Consider the following 17,264-nt stretch of genomic DNA (forward strand, 5'->3'; position numbering starts at 1 on the left):
GGCCAATCAGCATACACCTCGCTTTTCAGAACGATGAGCTTTGTAAAAATTGACGCGTTTCAGAAAGGCGGCATAGAGGAGAAACAATAATGTACATTATGTGAAAAATTATGTGTTTTTTGAACCTTAAACCGCATAAACACATTGCATTGCACTAAATACACAACATAATGTTCTTTTTAGCAACGTCATATGACCCCTTTAAAAAGATTAGTCACTTTAAGGAGTCAAATGTCACCTCGTATTCAGGGGCGCGGGAAGATGTGTTAGGTTGGGGGTGCTGTACGTGCGGGGGGTGGGGCTGTAGAGGCTATTTACACAGTGCAAATAGTAATAGATACTATTTACACTAAGTGAAAATAGCATATTTTCTTAGCGATAGATGCTATTTACACTAAGTGAAAATAGCAGTATTTTTTAGTGATATCATATGCTATTTACACTAAGTGCAAATAGCTATAGATTCTATTTATACTAAGTTAAAATTACTTATTGCAAATAGTGGCAATTATCTGCACCTCAGCATTGTAATACATTATAAAACAGTATGCAATAATAACTTATTGAGTGTAAATTTTAATTATAATTCACATTATTAAATGGATGCCACCTTATTGGGACAAAAGCCCTCCCTACACCTACCCTAACCCTATCCGATACTTTATCTTCAACTTTTTGATTATTTCCTTTATTTTTATTAAAATTAAATGCTTTTCTGATGTGATTTGAAATTTGAAAAGCGAGAAAAAGAAGTTTGCCAAAAGGCAGATTCGAACCCAGGTCGATCGCGTCAAAAGGAACATGACACGCTTTACCATCTACACCACTGAATTTGACGATTTATGTCTTTTGTAATCTTGACTAGCCCAATCACACGTTGGTGGATGGAGTTAGTGTAAATAGCCTCTGCCAACAAGGTGGGTTATTTGCACTTAGTGTAAATAAACACTCTATTTTTTCACAGGAAATTTTTTTTTATTCCCAACAGTTAAACAGTTACCCACAGAAAAAAAACAGAGGGTGCTGCAGCACCCTCAGCACCCCCACTTCCCGTGCCTATGCTCGTATTAAGAAGGCTAATTTTTGATCAGAATTTTTGATTATTGATCAGAAGGTGCTCCTAAATTTTTTAATTAGGAGGACAAGCGCTCCTAATTACAAGAAGAAAAAAACTGCTCTTAAACTGGGTATGTGACAGGTATGGCTGAGGAATGGGATTTGGTCGAAGAAAATTGTTCAGTCCAAAGATTTTTTTTTGCTTTAACCCCTGCAATATAATAATAAGTAGAATAAGACAAATAAGTTACCAATCATATGAAATTAGTATTAATAAATTAATTTGTACTACAGAGGTGACACAGAAGAACACAAAAGTGGCTTGTAGGTACATTTTCAGATGTTTAATGAGGCTCAGAGGTAGCATGAGTGCAATTAAATTCATGAATTCATGTGGAGATTAATGTTTTAAATATAAAATTTTGAATACAGAAATATGATTTAAATAAATGAAATGATACACTAAAAATGAAACTAAATCTGCCATCAGGTGGCAGCAAGTCACTGATTTTATCACTGAATCATTCATTCAATTGATTCGTTCGAACGGCTGAATCATTCAGGAATGAAGCAAGTGACTGTCTTTATGAACTGACGGAAATCTGTCGTAGCGACGGAACTTTAATCCCTGAAGAAGCGGCTCGAAGGTCATTACATTGAAATTTTAGATCCGTGGCCAGGCAATTCCCTGGATCTCAATCCCATAGAGAACCTGTGGTCAGTCCTCAAAAGGCGAGTGGAGAACTAATAAGGCAAAAATGAATCGCTATCAGTCAGGATTTGGCCCAGAAGCTAATATCTAGCATGCCAGAGCGAATTGCAGAGGTTATGAAGAACAAGGGTCAACACTGTAAATATTGACTCTATATAATCATTATTTTTTTACCAATAAAAGCCTTTTAAAACTTATGATATGCTTATTGTTTTTCAGTAACCATTGAAACATGTGGAAAAATAATCTACAATTACTGAAGCAGCAAACTTTGCAAAACACAAAATTTATGTCACTACCAACACTTTTGGCCATGACTGTATGTGTAATAAATTTTATGTTGAATCAAATAAAATATTTGTAATTTTGCTACTATTTGTAATGTCTACTTAATACTTTCTCATTTAACCCAAAAATAGCTTTAAATAATCTTTTGGGGTATTTTCAAATGCCAAATGCAATTTGCGATTAATTAGATTAATTGACACATGTAATTAATAAAATTTTAATCGACTGACAGCCCTAATATATATATATATATATACACACACACACACACACACACACACACACGTGCATCTCAACATTTTTTTGTAACTTATTTCAAAAAGTGAAACTTTGAGATATTATAGATTCTTTACATGTACATTTTGTTTTAATTTTGATGATTAGAGCTTACAGCTCATGAAAGTCAAAAATTCAGTATCTCAAAATATTAGAATATTTACATTTGAGTTTCATTAAATGACCATTACTACAGTATAAATTCCGGGTATTTCTTGTTCTTTGAAACCACAATAATGGGGAAGACTGCTGCCTTGGCAATGGTTCAGAAGACCATCATTTACACCCTCCACAAAGAGGGTAAGTCACAGAAGGTCATTACTGAAAGGGGTGGCTGTTCACAGAGTGCTGTATCAAAGCATATTAAATGCAGTTGACTGGAAGGAAGAAATTGGGTAGGAAAAGGTGCACAAGCAAGAGGGATGACCGCAAGCTTGAGAATACTGTCAAGCAAAGCCGATTCAAACACTTGGAAGAGCTTCACAAGGAGTGGACTGAAGCTGGAGTCAGTGCATCAAGAGTCAACACGCTCAGACGTCTTCAGGAAAAGGGCTACCAAGCCACTTCTGAAACAGAAACAACGTCAAAAGCATCTTATCTGGGCTAAGAAGAAAAAGAACTGGACTGCTGCTCAGTGGTCTAAAGTCCTCTTTTCAGATAAAAGTACATTTTGCATTTCATTTGGAAATCAAGGTCTGGAGTCTGGAGGAAGACTGGAGAGGCACAGAATCCAAGCTGCTTGAAGTCCAGTGTGAAGTTTCCGAAGTCAGTGATGATTTGGGGTGCCGTAATGTCTGCTGGTGTTGGTCCATTGTGTTTTATCAAGTCCAAAGTCAATTCAGCCGTCTACCAGGAGATTTTGGAGCACTTCATGCTTCCATCTGCTGACAAGCTTTATGGAGATGCTGATTTCCTTTTCCAGTGCCAAAACCACTTCTAAGTGGTTTGCTGACCATGATATTACTGTGCTTGACTGGCCAGCCAACATGCCTGACCTGAAACCCATTTGGAATCTATGTGATATTTTCAAGAGAAAGATGAGAAACAGTCGATCCAACAATACAGACGACCTGAATGCTCAATAGTGCCTCAGCAGTGCCACAGGCTCATCGCTTCCATGCCACACCTTACCGATGCTGTCATTTGTGCTAATGGAGCCCCGATCAAGTATTGAGTGCATAAATGAACATACTTTAAAGGGTTCATATGATGTTGCTAAAAAGAACATTATTTTGTGTAACTGGTGTAATGCAATGTGTTTATGCAGTTTAAGGTAAAAAAAACACATTATTTTCCACATACTGTACATTATTGTTTTTCCTGTATGCCCCCCCTTTCTGAAACACGTAGATTTTTACAAAGCTCATCAGTCTGAAAAGCGAGGTGTGCTCTGATTGGCCAGCTATCCAGTGCGTTGTGATTGGCCGAATACCTCAAGCGTGTGACGGAAATGTTACGCCCCTTACCATACTGTGATGCCGTGTGTGCGACGAGCGCCTGTGCACTGGTGATGCGCGTGCGCCTGTGATGCGCGACGAGACAAAACTAGTAAAAACCATTATAAACGAGGCATTAGTTGCATCCAGTGGGGACATAATTACTGATTATAATGACTTATACTGTCTATTTACGCGTTGCGTTGCGTATCGCGCTGCGTAAACATAAACATAAAACCATGTCTGCATTTGTGATCGGAGAAACGACAAACAACAAGCGCTACTCTACACTGCTCAAAACACAACTTGAATTGTCAGTGGCAAATTCTTTAATATAAAAACTTACTTACAGGCTGTGAGTCATGAAGCGCCAGACTGTCCTTGCAAAGTTGGAACTGCCCCACTTTATAGAAACAGACACCGGCATTGTAGGCTATACTCTCCTAGGAAACAGTCCTCATCCTCCATCAAATGCGCTGCACACATCTGAATATTTGGGTTGAACTGTTCCGGAACAGTGTTGTAAATACAACTTAACCACTGATTTCTAGTTGTGTCCTCTTTTGGAAGGCCAAACAAAGTAGTTTCGCTTTCATAACAAAACACACAGCGTCTCCACAACATGGCGGCAGCGGCAGCAATACTACAGCGAGAATCAAAGTTAGGCCTCCTTTCTTTGCGTGAACATTTGGGCGGCGTTATGATATATATACACAAAATACACACACACACACCGATAAGCCAAATCATTATGACCACCTCTAATATGCTGTTGGCCCTCTTTGTGCTGGCGAAACAGTACTGACCCACTGAGTCATGGACCATTGCAGAATATTCCACTTTGTTACCTTCAAAAACTCCTAGGTTGCTTTTGTTGTATGTTTTGGGTCATCGTCCATTTGTACTGTGAAGCGCCATTTGTACTATGAACTCTTCATTATGTTTTTTTAAACCATTCCTGAACAATGTGTGCACTGTAGCAGGGGGCAATATCCTGCCTAAAGAGGCCTCTGCTATCAGGGAATACCACTGCCATTAAGAGTGTACCTGGTATGCAATGAGGTTTAGGTAGGTGGAATGTCAAACTGACGTCCACATGAATGGTGGAAACAGGATTTCCATAGCATCACAGTCTATCGACCAGCTTGTCATCTTCACGCAGTGTATCCTGGTGCCATTATATCCAAGTAAACGTAATGTAATGAAAACAGGACTCATCAGACCAGACAAGATTAATTTCACTGCCCCAAGGTCCAGTTTCATTGCTCATGTGCTTATTTTATGGCCTTTCAGCTGCGGAGCAGGGTCTTCTTGGGCACTCTGATCAGTCTGCACCTACAGAGGCCCATCATAGTTGGTCCCTTCTCGGACACTCTTGGTAGGTTCTCACAAATGCTTAGCAGGAGCACCCCACAAGCCTTGCGGTTTCACAGATGCTTTGACAGTTGTCTGGACCAACAATTTGGCCCTTGTCAAAGTCAGTCAGATCTTTATTTCTAACCATTTCTCCACCACACACTGACTACATGAACCAATTGTTTATTTACCATATAAATTACCCAGACCTTCGCATGTGACCTTGATAGGAGATGATTAACAATACTCACTTCACCTATGAGTGGTCATAATGTTTTGTCTCACTATAGTGTAATTTACGTATGAGGTCTTCACTCTAAGTGATGAGTTTTTGCTAGGAAAAGAGCAGGAGAAACACCAAGAAAGTGTCTCAGAGCTGGCAAAATTGATGAAATGAGTGACACTTTATCTCACAGAGTAAGATGCAGCCTGCAGAAGTGACATGCATGGATGTTTATCCACACCAGAACTACCTGTAGCCAAAGCACAATAAACTTATTTAGCTTTTTCCAAGGCCCATATTTACAAAATATAGACTTCTGGGAATAAATACTCTGGTCTCATGAGACCAGGTCAATCATTTCAGATCTAACAGCATCCAGAATTTTATGGTGTTGCTAGAGGAGGGGTACAGTGAGAAGTGCCTAGTTCCCACAGTGACGTTCAGTTCACTGATGTTCACTGACTACCAATTGTTCATCTACCATATAAATTAACCAGACCTTCACATTGTGACCTTGTTAGAAGATGATTAACAACACTCACTTCACCTATGAGTGGTCATAATGTTTTGTCTCACCATAGTTTATTTTATATATACAGTTAGGTTTATATATATTTGGACACTGACACAATTTTCATAATTTCGTCTTTGCCACAAGAACGGAATTAAAAATAAAACAATCAAGATGAAATTGAAGTGCAGACTTTAAGCTTTAATTCAAGGGGTTGAAAAAAATATAACATAAAATGCTTAGGAATTACAACCACTTTTACACACAGCCACTTTTGACAGTGACATGACTACCTCCTAGAGAGTGTTCTTCACGTGGCTGGATGTTGTGAAAGGGTTTTTCTTTACCACAGAGAGGATTCTCCAATCATCCACCACTGTTGTCCTCCGTGGACGTCCAGGCCTTTTTATGTTGCTGAGCTCACTAATCTGTTATTTTTTTCACAGAATGTACCAAACTGTTGATTTGGCCACTCCCAATGTTCCTCCTATCTCTCCAATGTATTTGTTTTGTTTTTGAAGCCTAACAATTGTCTGTTTCACTTGTATGGAGAGATCCTTTGACTGCATAATGTGGGTTTCCCAGCAACAGCTTCCAAATGCAAATGGCAAACTTAGAATCAACTCCAGACCTTTTACCTGCTTAATTGGTGTAGAAATAACAAAAGAATAGCCCACGCCTGTCCATGAAACAGCTTTTGAGTCAATTGTCCAATTACTTATGATCCCTTGAGGGGGGGGGCACATATTAAAGAGCTGTAATTCGTTAACCTTTCCTCCAATTTCGATGAGAATACCCTCAAATTAAAGCTCAGAGTGTGCACTTTAAGCCCATGTTCATTATATAACTGTAACTTGAATGTCTTGGTCAGCAGCTAAAATGATAAAAATTGTGCCTGTGTCCAAATATATAAGGGCCTAAATGTGTGTATATGAAGAGTTCATTTGCAAAAACTGATAAACGCCATGTTTAAAAAAAAAATGAACTGACTGCCATGCGTTATTCTTCACACTTAGCACATTCTGAACCCTAAATACTTTTTGTCACAAAAGCCGGTTTTGTCCACTGTCAAGGCATCGCGAGTTTTTGTTTTTGAACAAAACCCGATAAGTCAATTTTTGCGAATCAGGCACAGTATTTAGCTCAGGTGACAAGGCTGCTAGTCACTTCGAAGATGCGCTAGCTGAGAGAAGTTTCGTCTGCTGCTGAAATGTGTTGCTTTTAAAATCATGCTGAGTGCTCGTTGCTGCTGTTATTAATGCCGGTGTCACAGAGGAGCGCTTCAGTCTATTGCTAACTGTTGTGGAGACTCTCTATTCGTTCCGGTGAAATCACAAAATAAAATGCACACAAACCATTACTAATGAACACATTTGGTCCTGCTAACTTAGCAATTACAAAGCAATTACTTGGTTTTGTTTCCAACTGAAAAATTAAATGTGGAGTTATCTGCTTTAGCAAAAAAAAAAAAAAAAACCTGTAGGAATTATCTGCTTTTGCTAAAAAAAACTAATTTTTATGTTAAAAAACATACTTTTAATGAACTTTAATTTAGCAGGTTACCTGTATTTTTTGTGTTATTATTAATCAAAACAACCCAAATGCAGTTTGAATGATATTACTTTGGAATGCACAATTAAAAAACATGATTTGTGAAAATCTACAAAAATGCTATTTGTTTTTGCAAATAAACTCTTCATATATATCCTTGTATATCCCTTTATTAAGGAAAAACACATTATTCGATCATTTTTCACTGGGCCCTTAAAGTTTTTAAAATGCCCTCCTTGAGGGGAAAAACAATTGTGAAGCCCTGATTTCCTCACTCTCATCTCATTTTAAACCCAAAAGAAGTCCATTCATCCTTGGAACACATCATTATTGTCCATCCAACTTTCATGCATCAAAAAGTACAAAAACACTTGGTAAAAGTAAACCATATGAATTGAGTCTTCTAAAGAGACATTATTGCTTTATATGATGAACTGATTTTGTTTTGGATTTTATTCATATATAAACATGTACAATGCACATACACAGAGCTCATCAAATATGTTAAACAGAGAAGCCTAATGAGGTTTTGTCTCACACATCAAGAAAGTACAATTGCGTTTCCATATTTACCATGTTTGATGAGCTTCATGCGCGTTGATCAAGGATGAGAGAATATTAAAAATCTTATAACAAAAGCCTTCTGGGTTTGAACAACATGAATAAATCATGACAGAATTTTAATTGTTGGGTGAACTAACCCTTCAACTAATAACAACACAGACCACAAGGCAAATCTTAAAGGGTCATAAAACCCTAAAACATATTTTAGTATTTCATGACAATGTTAGCAGCTCAGTCATACTTTTGTGATGTGTGAGAACATGATTGGTTCTTGTGCATCAAGCAAGCAAGTCTGTGTTTACCATATTTGATGTAGATGCACTGATCAGTGTTCATATCAGAATAAAAACCTTTATTAAATCTGTTCATCATATAAAGCGATCATGTCTCTTCAGAAGACTTGGATTAAACTGCTAAATTTATATGGATTACTTTTATTTCTTTATTTTTGAAGCCTGAAGTTTTTGGTGGAATGGACTGTCAATAGAGGGAAAGAAATTTCAGATTGCATTAAAAATACCCTCATTTGTGTTTCAAAGATGAACAAAAGTTTTGGATTGGTTTGGAACAGCATGAGGGTGAGGACAGTAACCCTTTAAGCATGATGGTGATTCCAACATGATGCAGAAACATGCAGGCCAAGATATTTGGATATGACTAAGATATTTTTGTATCAGAATCCTTGGCAAAAGTCAGGAAAAAAAATAAAAGAATAGAATGACTGTTGCCTGGAAAACATTTTTAAAAAAAGTGTTCTAAACACAAACATGTTTTAAAGGCCTTTTAAGGACCCTAAGAGGTTACCGAAATGCTAAATTCAATAAATAATGGCAACTTGTCACAGAGGAGTACTTTTCAAGTACAGTCCACTCGGGCATACAGCTATAATTGTTATATTGTTATAACTCATACCATAAGGAACACAAATAGCCTGGTTATAATTTCAAATAAAACAAAAAATGTGAAAGAGCAGAAATAAAACTAAATATGCTTAAACTTCAGCAATAATGCAAAGTAGACAGACTTTTTTTTAAAAGACCCTTACCTCTTGCATAAGTTCTTCTTGCGGCTTTATTTCACAGAGACATACGAGGTAGATTGGTTTGAAGTTCTTTTTGCCTCCAAATTCTGGAAACTCTGCGCATGTCTTAGCTAGTCTTGCAGCTTTTTCCATATGCTTCTGTTTCATTAGCTGCTTTATACGCATATGAAGTAGTTCAGGTCCTTCTCGAGATAAAAACTCATGTACTATGGAAGACGCACATTCAATCAAGTTAACAACAATGGCAGTACAATTATAAATTAATGTTATTACCAAAATATGGAAATAAATAAGGAAATAAGAAAAAATAGAACATTCAAATAAGAAAGTTATAGACAGTAGAATACATTTCACCTTTCTGTACATTAATGATGTCACTTGAGAGAAGGCTACACAGCGTGGCGTTGGACCACACACCAATCTCCTCTGCTAGAGTCAACAGGTTGTGAAGCTGTGAGTTTCCATGTGCCTGAAGAATGCCATGAGCCATCTGCATTAAGAGAAATCAACAACACACTCATAATACAAGCACTGTGGTGGTAAAGGGTCATCTAACTGGCCAAGCCCAAGGTTAAAATAAATACACAATAATTCCAAAGAATGAAGGTTTTATTGTGATTGAAAACTTGAAAAAAAACTTTAACTATGCATTAAAAGTTAAACATTCAAAGTCCTTGAACATGCAAAACAATTACACACAACAAAAAAATGTTGCCATATATATCGTAATATATGGGTGGAAACCAGACACAAACGAATGGAAATGTCCACTGCATCCTGAGACAGGTTCTAATTTATTTTAACTTGACATGGTGCATTCAAAATATTTGAGTATTTGAGAAGACAAAATTACTAACATCCCTTGTAGTCGATTTAAAGCCAAATGAAACATTATTCCAGTAAAATAACTCCTGTTAAAATTTACTTCAGTAAAGTACAAATATACTTAATTTTAATGCATATATGTTATTAAAATAGTAAGAGTGATTGGTGGATTTTTTTTGGCCATTCTATATATATATACTCTATCCTACTGGGGTCTATGTCCTAGGGATTATAAACTACTAAGAGTCAACAACTTGAAACTTCAACTTGATGAAAATGTAATTATAAAGCAAATATGATTTTTATTTACATTAATCAATGTTTGTCATTAGTAATTTGCACTCAAACAGACACTCCAGCTCCACGGATCTCTTGGATTTTGGCTGATTTTGAGACAGACATGCACATGTAGTTACCATACCAAATTTTTAGATACCTTTGAAATCTCATGATTCTCAATATAAATTATTTTCAGTTAATATCGATCACTTCTATGCAGATGATATGCAAGTGTATCTTCTATGGGTGTAACGATGCACGTATTCATATTGAACCATTCGGTATGAGGCTTTTGGTTAGGTACACATTACAAACTGAATGATTCGTTGGACGAATCATTCATTACATTTGGAAAAATAACAGAGCATAAAGTGTGTGAAATATAATGTTCTCAGTTCCACTGTGCTCAACAAGGCAGCCCAAACGACATAACAGGCAACGTGCTGTCTGCCCAGTGGCGTAGCAGACGGGCACGTAGAGCACGCACTGCGAAAGGACCCGCAACAACCTCCCCTTGCTGGGTTCTTGTATCGACAATAGCCAGAGATAGGCAAAAACATCAATTATTGGCAATATTAAGAGGATTTGTCATTTTTAATTAATGTAGGCCTGTTACATTCTCATTTTTATCGGGCCTATTATTATTATGAGGTTACTTTTATTATTAAATTAAAACTACAATTAATTTGCCCCACAATATTACCGCATAACTGACAGGCTGCGAGGATAATAAAAGATTAGGCTATTTACTCCTCAATTAAAATGTTAACAATTACTGGCAATATTAAGAGGATTTGTCATTTTTAATTAATGTAGGCCTGTTACATTCTTATTTTTATCGGGCCTATTATTATTATGAGGTTACTTTTATTATTAAATTAAAACTACAATTAATTTGCCCCACAATATTACCGCATAACTGACAGGCTGCGAGGATAATAAAAGATTAGGCTATTTACTCCTCAATTAAAATGTTAAAAAAAAAGGTATTTTAAAACAGGTCTATTGTACAGTGAATTATAGGCTTATAATTAAAATGTTAACACTGCAGTCATCAATAAAAATCAATGAAATAAAAAGCTTTAGCCTATTTCAAGCACAGACTTTCAAAAACAACCTGTTTAACACAAAATACATTTCTTCTCATTTTTTATCACTACGTACGGGCCACAAGAGAAATATTAAAATATTAAAACAGTTAGTTATATACCGTTTAGTAGGGGTGTAACGGTACACGTATTCGTACCGAACCGTTTCGGTACGTGTCTCTCGGTTCGGTACGCATGTGTACGGCACGAATACAGTTTTTTTTCGGGAAAAATATCGGTAAATCGATATATCGGTCGATCTCTAATACCGTTCAGTATATGTTGAAGTAGATTCGTCTCTCGTCGTCTCTGAGAGATTATGCGGCATCAGATGGCGAATGCTCCGTCATTACTCTATCATTCTGTTTTTAGTTTCACTTACTGCAAAGTGAATTGACTGAGACGTTCACCAGCATAACTCTTGCACAAACTTTGCACGTTGCTTATGTGATATCCATTGGCTCACCTTCATGGTTTAAAACAGAAATATTTCCAACATTGCGGCGCAAGCAATTACCGAACGTACCGTACTGTGACACTACCGTGTCATTTGCTGGGCTTTGTACAATCAATTAAATTATGGCTGTCGGTAAAATTTTAAAATCTGAATGAAGATAAAACTGAAGTTGTGTGATTTGGGCAATTTAGCCCCCTTTTGTAAGCTAGAAGTACGTAATCTAGGAGTTTTTTCAACAGTTATCTCAAATTTGAGAAGCAGATTTATTGTGTGGTTAAGGCTGGCCACACACTAGAAGATTTTAATGCCGATTTTAAGCTTGAATTACACCCCTGAAAGATTAGGGGGTGTGGCCGAATTTAAGGTTTGTTGCAAAAGATAAAAAAAATAAAATTCTTTATTGTATGGTGTCATTACAATTATTTAACTGCTCCCTATCGAGACGGAGCATCCCGAATTCAAATCATAAATATCAAACGTTTTATACAATTAAATTATGGCTAAAATATGGCAGTATCAAACATGTTTGATATTTACGACTCTTGATCTAGCTGCCTCTGACGTGATACCTGTGATAGCCAATGAAAGCAAGCAAGCATCCTCAACCAGATGTTGCGTGCTACTATAGCTGAAACTTGGCAGCCACAAAAATGCCACGAAAGCAGAATACATCACCCATATTTTTTTTTATACTTTGTTTTCACTGTGAAACAGAACGCGTGCCAGGAGAGCCAGCTGAAAACGTTGATTACTCTCCATTTGTTTTTCTTCTCTAGTCAAGTTTGATCTCGCTAGTCTCTGTGAGATCTTGTGTCACTGTGAAATTGTTCCTAGAGTCAACAAGTGTGTGGTCTCGCGGTCTGAAAGAATCATCTAGTGTGCGCTTTCAGACGATTATAAGACTAAAAATCGTTTGAAACCGTCTTCATGTCTGTGGTCTGCCATGGTTTTAAAATCGGTTAACAATTGAAAATCGTCTAGTGCAGGACTATTCAATTGGCGGCCCGCGGGCCCAATCCGGCCCGCCAATCATCTTCATCCGGCCCGAGGGAAGAGGACACGCAGGTCGCACATACACCTTGAATTGTTTTTGCACTAATTAGTTTGTCCACAAGGTGGCATCACTGGCCCGGGCCGTTGTTTTACAGCCACAACAACAACCTACCGGAGACCGCAACATCAATAGACGGCAGCGTTGACAAGCGCTTGTGTGAGGGGTTTATGAGATATCCACAACTCTAGTTTCAACGAGTATAAAGGCAGTGTTATCTGTCATAACTTCTGGCGAGAAATAGCGCAGACAGTGGACGAAGATGATTATCAAATGGAGTATATTTTGAAAGGCTGCGCGTTCTGCTCATAGACTGTAGGTTCTGCTGTACGCATGCACTGAGCCACTTCAGACAGTGCGCTAGTAGCTCTTCAACTGACAAAAACACACAATTATGCCAAAACTATAAAATACAATTTATAGTTTATGTGAAGATTGTTTTTAAGTTCATTTCAATTAAAAGTTATGTTTTTCAGAGCCTACTAAATGTTAAAAATATAATGTTAAAAATATAATGTTAAATGGCTATAATTAATGGCTAAAATTGAGATGAAAATGCAATTAATCGAGACATCAGTAGCAGTATTAATTAGTTAATAATAGGCTACTTAGTAAAGAGATGCCATTAAACATTTAAAATATGGGTTGTTTCTAGGGTTGCACGATTATGACAAAAATCATAACTGTCGATTATTCCTTGAAATTGTAATTGCGATTATTAATTACGATTATCACAATTTATATTGAATGATGTTTATACCATTGTTTGATGCAACTGCCTTTAAATTATAAAAAAGGAAAAATATGAATGGTATTAAAATTTTATGCTAAAACTAAAATTAAAATAATGGGGAACCCCCTTAAGATAACATGTAGAAAGAAAAAAACGCATCTTAAGCACGCAGAATAACATAAGTGGACTTTGAACGATTAATTGCCGGTTTGAACGATGACTTAATTGTGGCATCCATAATTGTAATCACGATTAGAAATTCGATTAATTGTGCAGCCCTAGTTGTTTCTACATTAATTTGGAGGTTCAATGTGAAATTATGACAATATATTAATATGCAATTAATCATGATTAATTACAGAAAAATTTGATTAATTAGTTCATTTTTTTTTCGACTGACAGACAGCACTAATGTTTTTTATAGATGTTGGTGTTGGTAATATTAGTTGCTTTTACTGCTGAATATGCATTCAAATTTAATTTCTAATTTTATAGGCCCCCCAAAAAGAGATCGGGATGGCCCACCTCACCCTTGGCTACATTCAAATTTTCAATTCAATAATCCGGCCCTCAAATGAAACTAATTGAATAGCCCTGGTGAGGGAATTTCCCTTGCGGTAATTTTGAGTGGCTCAATAGCGCTGTATGCGGCCCTGGTCTAGTGTGTGGCCAGCCTAAGTCCTGTTTTTATCATCTAAGATTAATAGCGAAGGTAAACCATTTTTGTTCATGCATGATCTGGAATACGCTATTTGTGATTTAGTTTTTACAAGGTTAAGTTACTGTAACTTTCTATATGTTGGTATTAATAAATCATTGCTTAACCGCTTTCAACTGGATCAAAATGCTGCTGCTAGTCTTTTAGAAGGACCATATTACTCCTGTCTTGAACTCTTTAAAATGGCTGCTGATCCATTATAGAATTAATTTAATATTTGTTTTTTTGTTTATAAACCATTGAATGGCATGGCTCCACTGTATTTGGTGGAACTGATTGAAAACTATGAGCCAAGCTGAACAGCTGGCCTTAACGATTCCTAAAGCCCAGTTCAGACTACACAATTTTTGTTGATTACGATATGCGAGTTTTGACTCCTAAAATCATGTTGTGAACAAAAAACATGTCAGACTACACGTTGCTACCCGACCATTCTTTGCTTACTATCTTAAACGATGTGCGAGCTGTCATCGATACGGCAGGACTAGACAGAAGGCGACATGAACGTAAACAAACAATGTCTAGCAAAAAGCGTGTTTTGCTCTGTTTTGTCATCAGAAAAGCCCAAAAAAGAAAGAAAACCTGAGAGTGGACACAAATCTGGATTGCATGAAAAGAAGAGTATGGACTGTCAAAAAGAACTGAGGTAAAACGGCTTTTAAAAAAATGTGCAGATGTTATTTATAAATGGATTATTTGTAATCAATCATTAACATATTATTGTATGAACAGGTGACAGTTCAACCGTTCCCTATTATGTTTGGACTTCTTTTGCTCCCCATGATGTTGGTAATCATTTGAAAGAGGTTTGGTAAAGAAATATTGCATGGGTAAAATGTTAAAGACACTGTGGCCCTGTTTACACTTGGTATTAAGATGCGTTTTGGTCGATCAGATCACAAGTGGACAACGCTAAATACAGGTGTAAACGGGGTGTGAAACGTTTTGAGCTTGTCTACTTTCGACCACTTCCAGAGGTAGTCGAAAATGCATTTGACCGGATTGCTTTTGTGGTGTAGACGCTGATGTGGTCGAATGTGTTCGAGCAGCCACAAAAGACCGCCTACTCTCCACCTACAGACCTAATACATGTGTAATCATTACGAGACGTACAAGGACGTGAGCTTATCAGACGGGATTGAAACTTTGATAGGCCGAATCAGAAGTATTATTTTCCGATAACATGAAAAAGAAACAATGGATCCTCATGGATTGACATCCAGTGAGAACACAGAAAAGAAAAGTGAGAACACAGAGAACACTTTACGACTCCTACTGTAACTGCAATACTGCATTGTGTTTGAGATGAGATGATGAGTGCGCGATAACTTTAGCCCTCCCACTCGTGCTTTGATGCTGACAGAGGGATCTGCCCATTTACCCTCCTCTTGACGTAATCAGCACCCCGGGGGGTAATCTGGTCAGAAGTGGTCGAAAGTGGACAGAAGAGACAGATTAAAACACCAGGTGTAAACGGGTATGTGACTCCATTGTCCACTTGTGATCCGATCGACCAAAACGCATCTTAACCCAAAGTCGCAAAATTGCGACAAGACGTCATACTTAATCAAATAGACTGTAGTTCCTAATATGGTGTAATATCTCATTTGTATTCCCTACCACTAGATGGCAGACATGTAGTACTTCGATTCTAGACCAAAATGACGTCACCTTTCTATTCAAAGTGTAAAAAACAACAACATGCAAATAAGTTCAAACATCAATTCAATATCTATTATTTCCTGAATATTATGACATTCAAGAGGGCCGCCCCCTGATGACGTCATATGCAAATTAGATGAGTATATGTACACCCCACATAAACTTGCCCAACATTTTTCTAATTTACATTAGATCTCTATCTTTAAGCCCTTTCAAGCCACAAGCTTTTGAAATCTTGATGTCAAAATCCAGCATTTTTCAAAAAATCCATGGTGCCTAAAAGGTTAACTAGTGCTTTCAATCGATTTAAAAAAAATTACTAATTAATAAATAAATAAAGTTTTTAAATATACTGTTATATTGCAATAATTTCACATGCAATCTTCAAATTAATGTACAAACAACATAAAGACCGTATATTTTAAAATATTTGTTTAATGGCATCTTTTTTATGACTGAAGGCCAGTATCAATGATACTAATTCTGATTTATCTATAAAATTGCCCCAGCGGGCCCCCTAGCCATTCAACATTACAATATAATTGAGGGCTTTCAAGCCACAAGCTTTTGAAATCTTGAAGTCAAAATCCAGCATTTTTCCAAAAAACCCTGGTGCCTAAAGGGTTAATAATAAAAACCAAGTGTAAACAGGGCCTGTTTAATTTGTACTCCACTATATGCAAATGAGTTCCACACTAGGGCAGGCAACACCATTGCCACCTCAGACACAAGTGGCCAATAACATATCTGGAATGGAGAGGCGCCAGATTCCAATCTCCTCCTCATCAGAAAGGGATAAAAGTATCCTTCCAACAGATGCTCCCTGTGAGTAGGGCTGGACGATATGGCCCAAATTTATATCACAATATATTTCTTAATTTCGGTCGATACGATATAATTCCGATATCGATATGAACACTATTAAAAAAAGCCTTATAAAAACTGCCAAGAATGCCCACAACAGATGTCTTTACCTACAAACTTATGAAAATTTTTTTTAGAAAAAAAAAAACAGCACAAATAAATTAATGTTCACCTTTTATTTGTATTTAGCCTTCATACAAACATGAAGTGTGAAATCACTGTCAAACAAACATCTCAGACTCACCTTATTAATTATTAATATCTGTAACTTCAAACTATAGGCTAACATACCAGTCAAAAGTTTTTGAACAGTAAGATTTTTAATGTTTTTGAAAGAATTCTCTTCTGCTCACCAAGCCTGCATTTATTTGATCCTAAATATTTTTTTACTATTTAAAATAACTGATTTCTATTAGGAAATATTTTAAAATGTAATTTATTCCTGTGATTTCCAAGCTCATTTTTAGCATCATTACTCCAGTCACATGATCCTTCAGAAATCATTCTAATATTCTGATTTGCTGCTCAAAAATCATTTATTATTATGTTGAAAACAGCAGAGTAGAATTTTT

At 36.7% G+C, this 17,264-nt stretch overlaps 1 protein-coding gene across 1 annotated transcript in view; it reads right to left on the reverse strand.

The window, feature by feature from the left end:
- Window positions 1-17,264, reverse strand: part of znf292a (zinc finger protein 292a) — a 52,095-nt gene that overhangs the window by 19,152 nt on the left and 15,679 nt on the right. The window contains exons 4-5 of the mRNA XM_016465514.1: window positions 9,370-9,505; window positions 9,019-9,221 (exon numbers count right to left, since the gene is read on the reverse strand). Of these exons, the coding sequence (XP_016321000.1) occupies window positions 9,019-9,221; window positions 9,370-9,505 (339 nt within the window). The remainder of the gene's footprint in view (window positions 1-9,018; window positions 9,222-9,369; window positions 9,506-17,264) is intronic.

The sequence above is a fragment of the Sinocyclocheilus anshuiensis genome, unplaced genomic scaffold (assembly GCF_001515605.1).
Source record: "Sinocyclocheilus anshuiensis isolate Anshui unplaced genomic scaffold, SAMN03320099.WGS_v1.1 scaffold452, whole genome shotgun sequence".
Taxonomy (NCBI): domain Eukaryota; kingdom Metazoa; phylum Chordata; class Actinopteri; order Cypriniformes; family Cyprinidae; genus Sinocyclocheilus; species Sinocyclocheilus anshuiensis.